This window comes from Balaenoptera musculus, chromosome 19 (assembly GCF_009873245.2).
Source record: "Balaenoptera musculus isolate JJ_BM4_2016_0621 chromosome 19, mBalMus1.pri.v3, whole genome shotgun sequence".
NCBI lineage: Eukaryota > Metazoa > Chordata > Mammalia > Artiodactyla > Balaenopteridae > Balaenoptera > Balaenoptera musculus.
In genome coordinates this window covers 21,641,816-21,655,750 of record NC_045803.1, presented here as the reverse complement: position 1 = coordinate 21,655,750, position 13,935 = coordinate 21,641,816, and the positions used below count along the sequence as shown (strand labels likewise).

General features: G+C 37.9%; 1 protein-coding gene across 1 annotated transcript in view; it reads left to right on the top strand.

Moving 5' to 3' along the window:
* Window positions 1–5,217: 5,217 nt before the first annotated feature.
* URI1 (URI1 prefoldin like chaperone) overlaps window positions 5,218–13,935 on the top strand; it is a 64,870-nt gene continuing 56,152 nt past the window's right edge. Inside the window, 1 exon segment of the mRNA XM_036833299.1 lies at window positions 5,218–5,664. Coding sequence (XP_036689194.1) covers window positions 5,560–5,664 — 105 coding nt within the window. The 5' untranslated portion in view covers window positions 5,218–5,559.

The following is a 13,935-nucleotide window of genomic DNA, read 5'->3' as shown; positions in this document are numbered from 1 at the left end:
AACATTTGCATGCAGGTTTTCGTGATGACATAAATTTTCAGATCAGGTGGGTTATGCTTGGGAGTGCGATTGCTGGGTAGTATGGTAAGTCTATGTTAACTTTGTGCAAAATCACCAAACGATCTTCCAAAGTGGCTGTTAGCCTTTTGTATTCCCATGTAACAGAAGAGGATTCCTGTTGCTCCATATCCTAGCCAGAAATTGGCATTGTCTGTTTTCTGGATTGTAGCAGTTCTAGTAGATGTGTAGTAGTATCTCATTGTTATTTTAATTTGCATTTCCCTATGATAAATGATGTTGATCATCTTTTCACATGCTTATTTGACATCTACATATCTTCTTTGATGAAGTGTCTATTCAGATCTCTTGCCTGTTTTTTAATTGGGCTGTTTGTTTCCTTACTGTTAAACTTTAAGAGTTCTATATTTTTCTGGATATAAGTCCTTTATCAGATATGTGATTTGAAAATATTTTCTCCCAGTCTGTGGCTTGTTTTTTTTTTTTGTTTTTTTCCCATTCTCTTAGCAGTATATTTTGCAGAGCAAGTGTTTTTTGTTTTTTTTTTTTTTTTAAATGTTGTTTCTCTATCAGTGTGTGGGCTACAGACAGAATATGAGGATTCTCTCTTTTTTTTAAATTAATTAATTAATTTATTGATGGCTGTGTTGGGTCCTCGTTTCTGTGCGAGGGCCCTCTCCAGTTGCGGCAAGCGGGGGCCACTCTTCACCGCGGTGCGCGGGCCTCTCACCACCGCGGCCTCTCCTGTTGCGGAGCACAGGCTCCAGACGCGCAAGCTCAGTTATTGTGGCTCACGGGCCCAGCTGCTCCGCAGCATGTAGGATCTTTCCAGACCAGGGATCGAACCCGTGTCCCCTGCATTGGCAGGCAGACTCTCAACCACTGCGCCACCAGGGAGGCCCAGAGCAAGTGTTTTTAATTTTGATAAAGTTCAATTTATCTATTTTGCCAAACCCAAGGTGATGTAGATTTTCTCTTGTATTTCCTTCTAGAAGTTTTATAGTTTTGTATTTTACATTTAAGTCTGTGATCTATTTTAACTTAATTTTTGTGTAAGATATGAAGTATGTATAGAGTTTCTTTATTTTTGCAAATGGATGTCCAATTTTTCTAGCACCATTGTTTGAAAGACTTTTCTCCATTGCATTGTCTTTGTAAAAAATCATTTGCTTTTTTTGTTCTCTATTGTTTCATTGATCTATGTGCATCAAGGTCCCATTCTGACAGAGAGACCCAAGCAGCCCAGCCAGTTGAGACATCCACCCCACGGTCCTCAATGGTGGACTGTGGCAGATTTCTGATTGCAGGGGTGTAACTGACCAAAGGCTTCAGCTGCTATGCTCTGAAACCCATTGCCAAGGCCATGCTTCCCAGCTTATAACTGGGCATGGCAGGGATACTAAATCAGACCCATTAATGGGAGATGTCATAAGCTTTGATGGCCAACTTTGGCTTGAGGACTCCTCAGTGGTATAAGTTAAGGGTCCAACTTCATTCTTTTGCATATGGAATCCAATTGTCCCAGGATGATTTGTTGAAGAGACTGTCCTTTCCCGATTGAATGATTTTGTATCCCCTGTCAAAAATCAATTTACTATAAATGGGAGGATTTATTTTTGAGCTTTTCAATTAAATTCCATTGGTCTATATGTTTATCCTTATGCTAGTCACACAGTGTTTTGATTACTGTAGCTTTTTAGTAAGTTTTGAAATCAGCAAGTATGAGACTTTTCCCAACTTTATCTTTTTCAAGATTGTTTTGGCTATTCAGAATCTATTGCAATTCCATGAGAGTTAGGCTGGGTTTTTGTACTTCTGCAAAAAATGGCATTGAGATTTCATAAAGATTGCTTTGAATCTGTCAGTTCCTTTGAGGAGCATTGTTGTATTAATTTGCTTGGGTTGCTATAGCAAAATACAACAAGAGAAATTTATTTTCTCATAGTTCAGGAGGGTAGAAGTCCAGGATCAAGGCGACAGCAAATTCAGTTTTCAGTGAGAGCTCTCCTTTTGGCTTGTAGATGGCTGCCTTCTCATTATGTCCCCCAGTGGCCTTTCCTCAGTGTATGTGTGTGGAGAGAGTGAGCTCTCTCTTTTTAAAAGGATACTAATCCTATTGGATCAGGGACTCACTTTTATGACCTCATTTAACCTTAATTACCTCCATAAAGGACCTATCCCAAATACAGTACACTGAAGGTCAAGGATTCAACATACAAATTTTGGGGAAACACACATTCAGTCCACAATAGTTCTCATCTTAACAATATTAAGTCTTCCAACCCATGAAAATAGATGTCTTTCCATTTATTTGTGTTTTATTTAATTTCTTTTGACAACGTTTTATAGTTTTCAGTGCACAATTCTTATGCCTCCTTGCTTAAATTCATTATGAAATATTTTATTCTTTTTTATGCTAGTGTATGTAAATGTAACTGATTTTTGTCGGTTGATTTTGCATTCTGCAACTTTTTTGAGTTTATTACTCTAACATGTTTTTTTTTTTCTTGCGGATTCTTTACAGTTTTCTACATATAAGATCATATCATCTACCAATAGAGATAATTTTACATCTTTTCCCAATTTGGCTTCATTTCATTTCCTTATCTTGTCTAATTTCTTTGATTAGAACTTCCAGTACTATGTTGAATAAAAGTGGTAAAAGCAGATATCCTTATCTTATTCCTGATCTCAGAGGAAAAACTTTCAGTCTTTCACCCTTGAGTATGTTAGATATAGGTTTTTCATGTATGGCCTTTATAATGTTGAGGAGGCTTCTTTCTATTCCTAGTTTATTGAGTGTTTTCATCATAAAGGGATGTTGGATTTTGTCAAGTGCTTTTTTCTGCATCAATTGAGATTAGCATGCAGTTTTTTCCCCTTCCTTCTATTAATGTGGTGTATTATCTTCATTGATTTTCGTATGGTGAACTACCTTTGTGTTCCTGGGATAAATTCCACATGATCGTGGTGTATAATCCTTTTAACATGCTCCTGAATTCAGTATTCAGTGTGTTAGTATTCATTGAGAGGTTTTGCATTTATATTAATAAGGGACATGGTCTGTAGTTTTCTTTTCTTTTGGTGTCTTTGTCTTGCTGAGCTCACAGAATGTGTTCCCTCTTCAGTTTTTTGGAAGAGTTTGAGAAGAATTGGTGTTAATTCTTCTTTAAATGTTTTAAATCCACCTTTGAAGCCATCTGGATTTTTCTTTGTTGGGAGGATTTTGATTACTGATTCATTCTCCTTACTTGTTTATGGGCTTTCATAGTTTTCTATTTCTTCTTGAGTCAGTTTTGTTAGTTTTTGTTTTTCTAGGAATTTGTCCATTTCATCTAGGTTATACAATTGTTTATCGTACTCTCCTATAATCCTGTTTATTTCTGTAAAATTGGAATTTTGTCCCACTTTTATTTCTAATTTTAGTAATTGGAGTCTTCTCTCTTTTTCTTAGTTAATCTAGGAAAGGTTGTCAATTTTATTCATCTTTCCAAAGAACCACCTTTGCTTTCATCGATTTTCTCTGTTGTTTTACTATTCTCTGTTTCTCACTAGTCTAATCTTTGCTCTTTCTTCTGCTAGCTTTGGGTTTTGTTTGTTTTTCTCTTTCTAGTTCCTTAAAGTATACAGTTAGGTTATTGATGTATTAGTTTGCTAGGGCTACCATAACAAAATACCACAGACCGGGTGGCTTAAACAGCAGAAATTTATTTTCTCACAGTTCTGGAGGATGGAAGTCCAGGATCAAAGTGTGAAGGGGTTGGCTAACTCTGAGGCCCCTCTCCTTGGCTTGCAGTTGGAGGCCCTCTTGCTGACTCTTCATGTGATTATCCCTCTGTGCATGTATGCCCCTGGCTTTTCTTTGTGTCTCCAAATTTCCTCTTCTTATAAAGACACCAGCCAGATTGGATTAGGGCCCACGCTAATGGCCTCATTTTAACTTAATCACATTTAAAGCCCTATCTCCAAGCACAGTCACATTCTGTGGTACTGGGTGTTAGGACTTCCACATGGTAATTTCAAATGGGAAATAATTCAGCCCACAGCACCATCCTTTTACTTTCAACCCTTTTGTGTCTTTCAATCTAAAGTGAGTCTCTTGTAGACAGCACATAGAACCAACTACTTAGAAGATAAATGCACTTACCCTTCTACTAGAGCCGCAGGTGGGTCAGCTTCCCACAGGCACAAGAGCTAAGTGGGTTAGGTTTGAACATCTGAATGAGGGGAAATAGGGTGGGCAGCTGCCAATGTCCATTACAGGGGGCGAAAGTGAGAGCAGGGAGACCAGAGAAGAAGCTACTGAAGTAGCTGAGGATACACAGATGGTGTGGTGCTAGAGCAGTCAGAGACTGCCTGTTTCAGAGGTTGGATATGTAGTGAGGAAAAGAGAGCAATTAACATTTACCATTTGCCCAAATTTTCCTCACTTCTTTCTTTGAAGCAAATGTAAAAAGGGTGTATCTGGACTGGGGAGCTGGCCAGAAGGGAAGAGAAATCTAGCAAGCAGGCACACCAGGGTGAGAACTGCAGCTACCTCCCAGCCCATTGCCATTTGCACAATGCTGAAGGAACAGGACCCAACCCACTGTTAGGTATTGGAGCAGAGATGATTGTTAGGGCAAGGCCAATTCCATTCATTAAGCATTAATTGGGTGCCTACTGTATACAGAGGCTGTAGGAGAGAGAGGTCACAGGAGTTTTGAAATAAGAGGAAAAGTATGGGCAACGTTATCCTTGAAAAGTCTCTTAAATAGCCCATACATAGCAATATGTTAATTAAAGCACAATACCTTTATATAAGGAAAAATTGTGTGTGCAGTAATTAACACATACAAAACTTAATCGCATATTTTAATTCATTAAACAGGCACAGGGAAGAGTTGACTTTGCTAAAATTAAATATGCTTATGAACCAGCACTAGTGCACGAATTAAGCTCCTACCGCCAGATGCAGCGCTCAACGACTGGGGGCATTAGGGGGACACAAGGCTAAGACAGGGCTCATCTCCGTGAATTGAGCGTCGATCTTCCCTAGAATGAAAGTTTCCAAAGGGCTACAGTGCAGCTTAGCCTCCGGATACGCCAGCCGCCGCCGCGCCGCTCCTGCGCCACGCGATCACCGGGGGCGTGACGAAGGGCGGAGGCTGCGTGCGCTTCCCAGCGTGCCGCGCTGGGCGGGCCGAGGGGCGGGGCCTACGGGGGAGGTGCGGAGGAGGAGCGGCCGCCACAGGACGTCTGACTCGGCCCAGCCACCGGATCGGGGCTTCTCGCCTTCAACGGCTGGCCTGTTGCTCCGAGCCCGCGGCGGCGGGGGCGCCGGCGGCGGCGGGCGGCATGCGCGTGTGAGATGCGGCCGCGGGCAGCCCGGACGCGAGCAGCTGCCGCCGCGGTAGCAGAGAAGTGGGGCGCGGCCTCCTCAGCGCGGGGCGCGCAGTGCATGAGGGCGAGCACGCGGGCGCTGGGCAGCCGCCGGCCACGCCGCTTTCATAAACACTTGTTTAGGACTCGTTCGCCCCGCTGAGGCCCCGGCGCCCCGCCATGGAGGCCCCGTCCGACCCCGGGCCCCACGCCTCGGCCTCAGCTTCGGCCGCGGCGCCGCTGCGCGCCCCAGAGGTGGCGCGGCTCCGCGAGGAGCAGGAAAAGGTAACAGGCCGCGCTCCGTCCCGCGCTTCCGCCGGCGGTCTCGGGAGGCGCCCTCGCCCAGGCGCGTCCTCGGCGCCCCGTTCCCCCTCCACGGGGCTGGGGGCTGACCCCCGCTCGCCCCGGCCGACCCCGTCCTGCCCTCGGTGGGCCGCAGCCCTTTGGTCCCGGCCTAGCTCACCCCGGACCCCGAACGGGGGAGGAGCATAGCCTCCAGGCCTGGAAAGCGTGATGGGGAAACTTTTGTCACGTGCTTTCGTTGTCTTGTTTGGAGCACTTTGACCTTCGAAGGGAGGGGAGGGTTGGGGAAAAGAGATGCGATAATCTGTTTAACTTGTGTATGAAAGTGAGTTTTTAATCTTAATGCGTACAGCAGTGCGTGGGAATATTCTCGGTGAAGGACAGGCTGTGAATGAATAGTTCACCTTATTTTTTTTTTTAGCTTGTTACCTCATCGTTGGTAAAATGTATAGTCTTTGTTGCTCTTTATCTGATTGCACTTAAAAGTTTTACTAGGTTTGTAATGCTAAAACTTCATGTGCAGTTTCAGCTTTGGTTTAGTATTTGTCATGATAGAATGCTGTTTTATTAAATTTTAACTTCAAGTATATAAATGAGTTTTAATCTACCAGTAAAGAGGAAGGAAAGTTTTGTATTTCCTAATGGGATTGTATATGAACAAGTATACCAATCTAAGAAATACAGTGTTATTGTTTAATCTGAGATTTTTTTTCCCTTTGGATTCTGTATCATTTGTTTCTCACTATCTTTGAAATTCTTATTTTGAAAGGCAACGTTTCATTTACTTAAAATGTGTCATATTGAGAGTATCATGGTTATAAAGGTTAGGAAGTTGTTTAAAAACTATAAACACTGGGAATTCCTAACTTTTTTTATTGAGCATTTCTGTATAAAAATGACTACTTACATAGGTATACAAACATACCCAGTTGAGCTAGATAAGGGACTTTTTATAGAACTTAAATCCTGGTTTGCTTGGAAATAACCTGTCAGGATGAATTGTGGGAACCTTTCCTACTTTGTTCTGGTTGTTCTAAATTATTTTGTGCGTTGGATTTCCCTTTCTGAGAGCCGTTTTTTTTCTAATACCATATACAATGGTTGGGTTTTGAACTTGGCTTTCTTCAAGTTGGGGGTTTAAAAATTCAGGTTCGGTGCGTTTAAATTGTAAGACAATGTTTTTTTTTTTTTTTTTTTTTTTTAAGAGAAGAATAAAGAAAGAAGAAAAAACAGCCCTTCATGAAACCAATTTGTTCATTTTTGGCAAAAACTATTTACATTTTTTAGTCTTTTAGAAAATGTGAAACAGACCCTCAGAAGATGGTGTTCCCATTGTCTTTCTTTCTGTAGAGGAATTTACTCCTCCTTCATAGTATGATGTTTGCATACTGCTGACTTGATATGTTTTCTCCTGTTTGGCATGTTAAAAAGAGAAATCCTTGGTTTTATTCTGATGTTAGTGTGTCTGAAATACAAAGGATACGGTTTGGGGGTGCTCTGAACAGCTTTCTGGTATGGTATCCAGTTGCATTTGAAAACTGCCTTCTCAGTTACAGTCCTGTGGGAACCTGGATGACAGTTTTCAGTAGACATCGAGTATGGTACCAAATTACTTCTCTGTGCTGTGTTAATGTTATTTTGGCACATAAAATAAGCATGTGTATGTCTGTCATGGGTATGTAAAATCATTCCCAGTTCATGATAAAGTCCCTCAGTAAATGGACTAGACTGTATTTTAACGGATCTGCTTCAGTGGACAGGAGAGACCCATGAGGCCACAAAATAAACTGGTTAGATAGCTATCCTTTAATTATAGTTCAGTATAGGAAAACTTTATCTAATAAATAGTCAGTAAATAAATAAGTAAATAAATCAGTCAAATTTTGTGAGGGACTTTAGGCTTTAAAACCAACGCAGCAGCTGTAGGAGTACAGTGAACTTTAGTAAGTGGAAGTGTTGGGACATTCTTGGAAGGAAAAGGAAAAATTGTCATAGGAGTTTTATAGTATAGCAGTTAGTATTTCTTTATATAAGTGTAATTAAATGTGTTTTAGGACTTGCCTTTCCCTACCAGGGTTCTGTGAGAGAATTAAATCCTGACGAAAATTATTTGAATGACTATTTTTTCAGTTTTCCCTGGGATGGTAGCTAGCTAGTAGGCTCTAGATGCAGAGGAGAGAAGTGAATTCTTTATATGCAATGGATACCTTAGTTTCAGGGCATTATTTTCTCTGGGAACCTTAAGAATGGCTGCTAGGTAAAGTGGTTTAAATGTTGCTCATCAATTTTTTGCTTTTTAATTCAGATAAGGAGTATAACACATTTTATCTTGGTTCCTCTCTCTGTTTTTTCCTTGTTTATCCTTTGGAGCACTGAATAACAAGGAAAAAAAATTAGTAACCTAAGGAAAAAGACAAAGGAGGGGGGCATGAAAGATCCACAACTTCAGTAAATGATAACATCTGTAGTAAATGGACAGGATCAAATATTTGAATAGTGTTCTCATTTTTGGCATTAATGCTGACATTTTCAAAAAAATATTTTTTGGTTAAAACTTCTGTTTATTTCTTTTTTTTTTTAATCTAGCAAAAAGACATGTACAGAAAGGTTCCCTGCAGGTTTGTTTGTAATAATGAAAAAGCTAAAAATTCAACATAAGGGGATTGGTATGAGGAGATTTTATGCAGTCATTAAAAATTGTAGAACACTGTGTGGTGTGGTTAGTTATGTTTATATGTATATAAATATTCACACAGTTTATATAGGAAAATGCACCACTAAATGTTTTAAAAGCACACAATTTCATTTCTTATTTTACCTAAAAGTGAGTGAATTGAATGGGATTTTTTTTTTTTCAAGAAAGGCTATTGATAAAACCTAATTAATTTTAATGAAAGATGGGATGTTGTATCTTTAATTGCTAAATATTTTCTGCTCCTGACAAATGGCTTTTGGCTGGTTTGAACACCAGTTAGGCAGGTTTGTTTCTTATTCCAGAGCGGATGGGTACAATTTATTCAGATATCTGTTCCCCGAGTGGTTTCCTTTTCTCTTTTCCTTGGAGATGTTGTTTACTGTTAATTCTATCCAAAGATACAGGGACAAGAGGGAACTTGGATCATCTTTTTTTCCCCCTCTTTTCTTTTAACTAAATCTGTTTTTGCCAATAGGAGTAAAGTATTTGGTGGAAAAAATGGAATCTACTTAGAAGCCTCTCTGGACTGATCTATGCCGTAAAAGTTAAACCTAGGACTGCAGTGGAGTGTCTTGGGCTGTTCTAGGGAAGTTTCCTCATACTAAGATCTTGTTAAATCTGGTTCTGTCTTTGAATTACATTATTGAAATACTGGTTTCTTGGCTAAGGTGATGTTTCTATCCGTGTTTTATATCTCCAGATACTATTATCTTTAACAGAATTATTGAGATTCTGCTATATAGTATTGTGGAAAAAGTGGTATATAGTATTGTTTTCCTAGGTTTATTTGCAGGATAATGGTAACTTTGGAAAATTCATGAGGATAATATTATTTAGTTTATTATAATTATAACTGAGTGGCTCATGTAATTTGGAATTTTGGAATAACTTATACTTTCTTGATATAGAACCTGGGGAATTAAATGCATTAAGAGTAAATATTTCAAATTTTTGTAAAGCAGAACAGCTAATTTAACTTTGGTTTGCATATTTCTTAGATAAACTCCACATAGTTTAGGAAACTGTCAGTCATGTACTCCATACCACAGGTATTGTTCTTCTTTCCAAGCCCAGAATCCAAGCATATAATTTTTCAGCAGATATTTATTGAGTACCTGCTACCTGCCAGATTGTACCTACTTAATGCCTTCTTCCTCTGCTGAGGATGCAGTAGTGAACAAAATAAAGTCTTTGTTTTCACAGGGATCACATTCTAGTGGTAAAGATATGGAATAGGCATATTTAAAATGACAGAGGGTTTGTGATAGGTAAGGAGCTGTACTAGATCATTGTTAAAGATTTTGGTTTTTATTTTTGTGAGATGAGAAACCATTGGAATGTGTTTTGAGAATCATACTAATCTTAAATGACAAGAATCCATTTGTCATGCATGAAGGGAGGAATGATGGGATTATGGGACTGCATTGTATAGAATAAATTTTTTTGTGTGCCAGGCATTGTGATAGATGTTTACAAATCTGATGTTAGAGTCTTCATTAACTCTCTTAATTTTTCAGGTGAACAATTTAGGTTGTTTCTAGTTTTTGCCCTGAACTTTCTTATGGAGTATTTGTGTCTTCAATTTTGCTTATAATGCTTGTTTTTCAAAGTGCTTATGCCAATTTACATTCCTATCAGCAGTGGTGAAAGTTCCAGCTATTCCACGTCCTCATCACCACTTGGTACTGTCTGTCCTTTTCATATTTGTTAGCCATTCTAGTAATGACTAATGAATGAGGTTGATAACCTTTTCAAGTATTTATTGGCTATTTGCATTTTTTTTGTAAAATAAAATGCTTTTTCTAAATTGAGTAGTTATAAGTAGTTTATTGAAGAATGTGTTTTTGATCTTTCTAATGTAGTTCTTTTCTTTTATCATTTTTAAGAAAGGCAGAGTTGTAAGAATATTTGCTTACAACCAAAGATACATTTTGTAGCTAAATGGGTTTTCAGAACTCATAACTTGTGAGTTATATTTTATTTTAAAACAGTTTGTTTTGATTGTTGTTAGTGATTATTATCATGCCAGTCATGTGCCATGAGAAGAAACAACTTTGGTTTTAGTCTTTTATTAGTAAACATTCTGATATAGTATTTCAAGGGGAGAAGATCCATATTCATTGTGTTAGGCCTCTCCAGATTGGAGTATAAGACAAGAATAGTTCCAAAACACTGATGGGGAAAGGGAGAAGAAGGTGCACGGGGTCTAAGCTGTGATCATAACTGTTTGATTTTGTTCTCCTAATGTTGTCAGGTTGGGTTTTAAAATCTTTTAGCTTGTATCATTCTTGCCTTCATCTCCAGATTAGTGAGTCTAGATCTTTTTAGTCTGTCCAAAGGCAGTTTTTCTTTCTTTTTCTTTTTTTTTTTTTTAAAGTAGCTTTTTATTTTCAAAAATTGTAAAACAACAGAAAAGTTTAAAGAATAGTTTGAGTCATCAATCCTGTTTTGTCTCATTTGCCTTTTCTTTCTCTTTCTGTATTTTCTTTTCTTTTTTTCCTTGTAGAACCATTTGAAAGTAAATCACAGATATTGTCATGTCCTAATACTTAACCACATATCATTTTGGAGCAAGGTCATTCTTCTACATAATCATATCTTTTTTTTCGCCCAAGAAATGAACATTGACATGCAATAATATTATTTAGCATATTCAGATTTCCTCAGTTTTTCTAAAAGTGTTCTTTATAACATTTTTCAATCCAATATCCAATCACAGGCTGCATTTAGCGTCTTATCTCTTTAATTTCCTTTCATCTGAAACAGTCCCTCTACATTCTTTTGTCTTTATGAAATTGGTATTTTTGAAGAGTTTACAACAGTTTACTTATAGAATGCCCACAATTTAGAGATGTCTGATGAATGTACTCATGAAGAAACAGAATTAAATAATCATTTTTGGCAAGAATAATACATAGTTGATGATGACTTCCTATTGCATCACAGCAGGAGACATACAGTGTTATTCTATTATTGGTGTTGCTAATTACTTGTTTAAGATGGTACCTGCGATATCTCTTCACCTTAGGTACCTGTTCCCTTGTGTAAGGAATAAGAACTTTAAAAGTATTTATTAAATACTTGAAGACATTGTAAATATCCTGTTCCCCAACAACCCGTTACCATGGATGATCCTTGCCTGAATCAATTATTATATTGGTGTTTGCAAATTAGTGGTTTTCTAACCATCTATGTTTATAACTGGCATTTTTCTGTAAAGAGGAGCCCTTTCCCCCCTCTTAGTATTAGTGTAGACCCTTTTTATTTGTTTTTTAATTCAGTGTGTTATAATTTTTCATTTTTCCTTTTGATGCTCGAATTGTCCTAAATTTGGCCAGTGGGAGCCCCTTCAAGCTGACTCCTGCATCCTTTTGGCATTTCTCATTATCCTTTGGTCATTACCTTTTTTTCTGGCACAAGGTGTCCCAGGCTTACCTTGTAGCTTTCTTGTCTTAGTTCTGAAATTGACTATTTCTTCAGAGAGCCCTGGTTCTTTTTAATGAGAAATGCTAAGAAACCTAGATCTGGGCCCAAGTTGTGCTCATTGCCACTGGGATATTATTGCATCAGGGCCCTTTCAGTGGACAGTGCTAAGAAATGTATTAACCTTCAGTATACCAGGAAGAATAGTCATCACCATTTACCATCTAGGTCCAAGAGATCTTTTTACTTTTTATTTTTTAAAGTAATTTTTACAAGTAATGTACAGAAGTAAGGATAAGGGATAGTGAAACCCATTTTTATTGGATATTTTAATAAGAATTTAAACACAGCAGTCTTCTTTGTATTAAGTAAAGTTTGGTGCACAAAGATCATAAGAGATTTAAGAATATTGCCATATGTCTTTTTAGAAAAATGTCCAAGTTCTTGTTGCAGACTGTTACATGGTGAAGTTCTTCTTGTTGAATGACTAAGTGGGTGAGAATACCCTACTTTTTTTTTTGTTCTTAGAAGTATATTGTTCATTTATTGATTCTTTTTTTCTCCTCCTTCAAGTCAGTCCCCCTTTATTCAACATCTGCTATATTCAAATATATATATGTAGTTCTCTTCCTGGTTGGCATGGTCTGTTCTAGAACTTAGGGAGGTACAAAGATAAACCATTTACATAATTCCTGCTTTCAAAAATCATTTCCAGTGCTTCAGGGTTTTCCTTCCTAATCTCTGTCCTCAAGAAGCCTAAAAACTTGTAGGAGTGGAAAAAAATAGAATTTAGAGATCTTTTTTTTTAGCAATCTTTATTTATTATGATAAAATATGTATAAAATAAAAATTGCCATTTTAACCAGTTTTAAGTGTAGTGTTCAGTGAGATTAATTACATTCACTGTGATGCAGCCATCACTTTTACTTGAAGGTTAATGTAGGATGAACTCCCAGATGGAGAACTCTTGGCTGTCCTACCATCAGCTCTGCCTTGCTCTATGGTTATCAATTTTCCCCAGATCAAGAGTAGGCAGGTACAGGTAGTGGACTCACAACGTTTGACCTCAACTGGTTTTTCTAAGTTATTTTGTACATTTTTCAGCAGCGAAACCAAACTGGGTCTTCAGGCTTTATTTCTGTTTCTTGCAAGGGAAGAGCTTTTATACCATTGGACATGTTTTGGTTTTTCCTCAATGAGAATTTTAACCCTCTTTTGTATTATTTCTACAATAATTTGTAAAGCTGTTTATTTTTAACTGCTTTTTTTTTTAACTTTTTGGGTCAACTTTTTTATACTGCACTTACTTGTTAAAATATAGATACATAATACTGGTAAAATCTTTTTTTGTTTCTAATGAAACAAATTATTGAGACTTTTTTCTCTTTTAACAGGATGGAGTGAGGGTAACTTGTATCAATTAGCTAAATTAACCAAACTCTTCAGAATATTTAGATTTAGAGATCATAGAAACTACTGGTAGTCAAACTTTTTTTTTTTTTTTTTTTTTAAGGCACAGAGCTTTCTTCATTAAAATAAAACCTTATTCAAAAACCCAATATGTAAAACAGATGAAAGCTAAGTTACTCTGCTTTAATGAGGGAGAAATTGTGTGTGTGGAGGGGCTGGGAGGGGGATGAGTATCTCTGTTCCTTGCACCCACTTTCAGTAGCCGCCAGGGAAGTGGTCCAAGGAACTAAACTAAACTTAACCAGTGTTTTAGTCCAACTTCTGATTTCGCAGATGGGGAACTGAGACCTAGTGCCCAATTCTCCCCTCCCTTGAGCCCCTGGTAATCTGTAATCTACTTTCTTTCTATATGAATTTGCCAATCCTAGATATTTCATAGATGTAGAATCGTACAATACTTGTCCTTTTGTGACTGGTTTAATGTTTTCAAGGTTCATCTGTGTTGTGGCATGTATTACAACTTTACTCCTTTTTATGGCTGAATAATATTCCATTGTATGCATATACCACATTTTGTTTATCCATTCAACTGTTGATGAACACATGGATTGTTTCCACTTTTTTACTCTTGGAATAATGTGGCTATGAATGTTGGTGTACGAGTTATCTGTTATAGTCCCTGTTTTCAGTTCTTCGGGATATGTACCCAGGAGTGGAAATGCTGA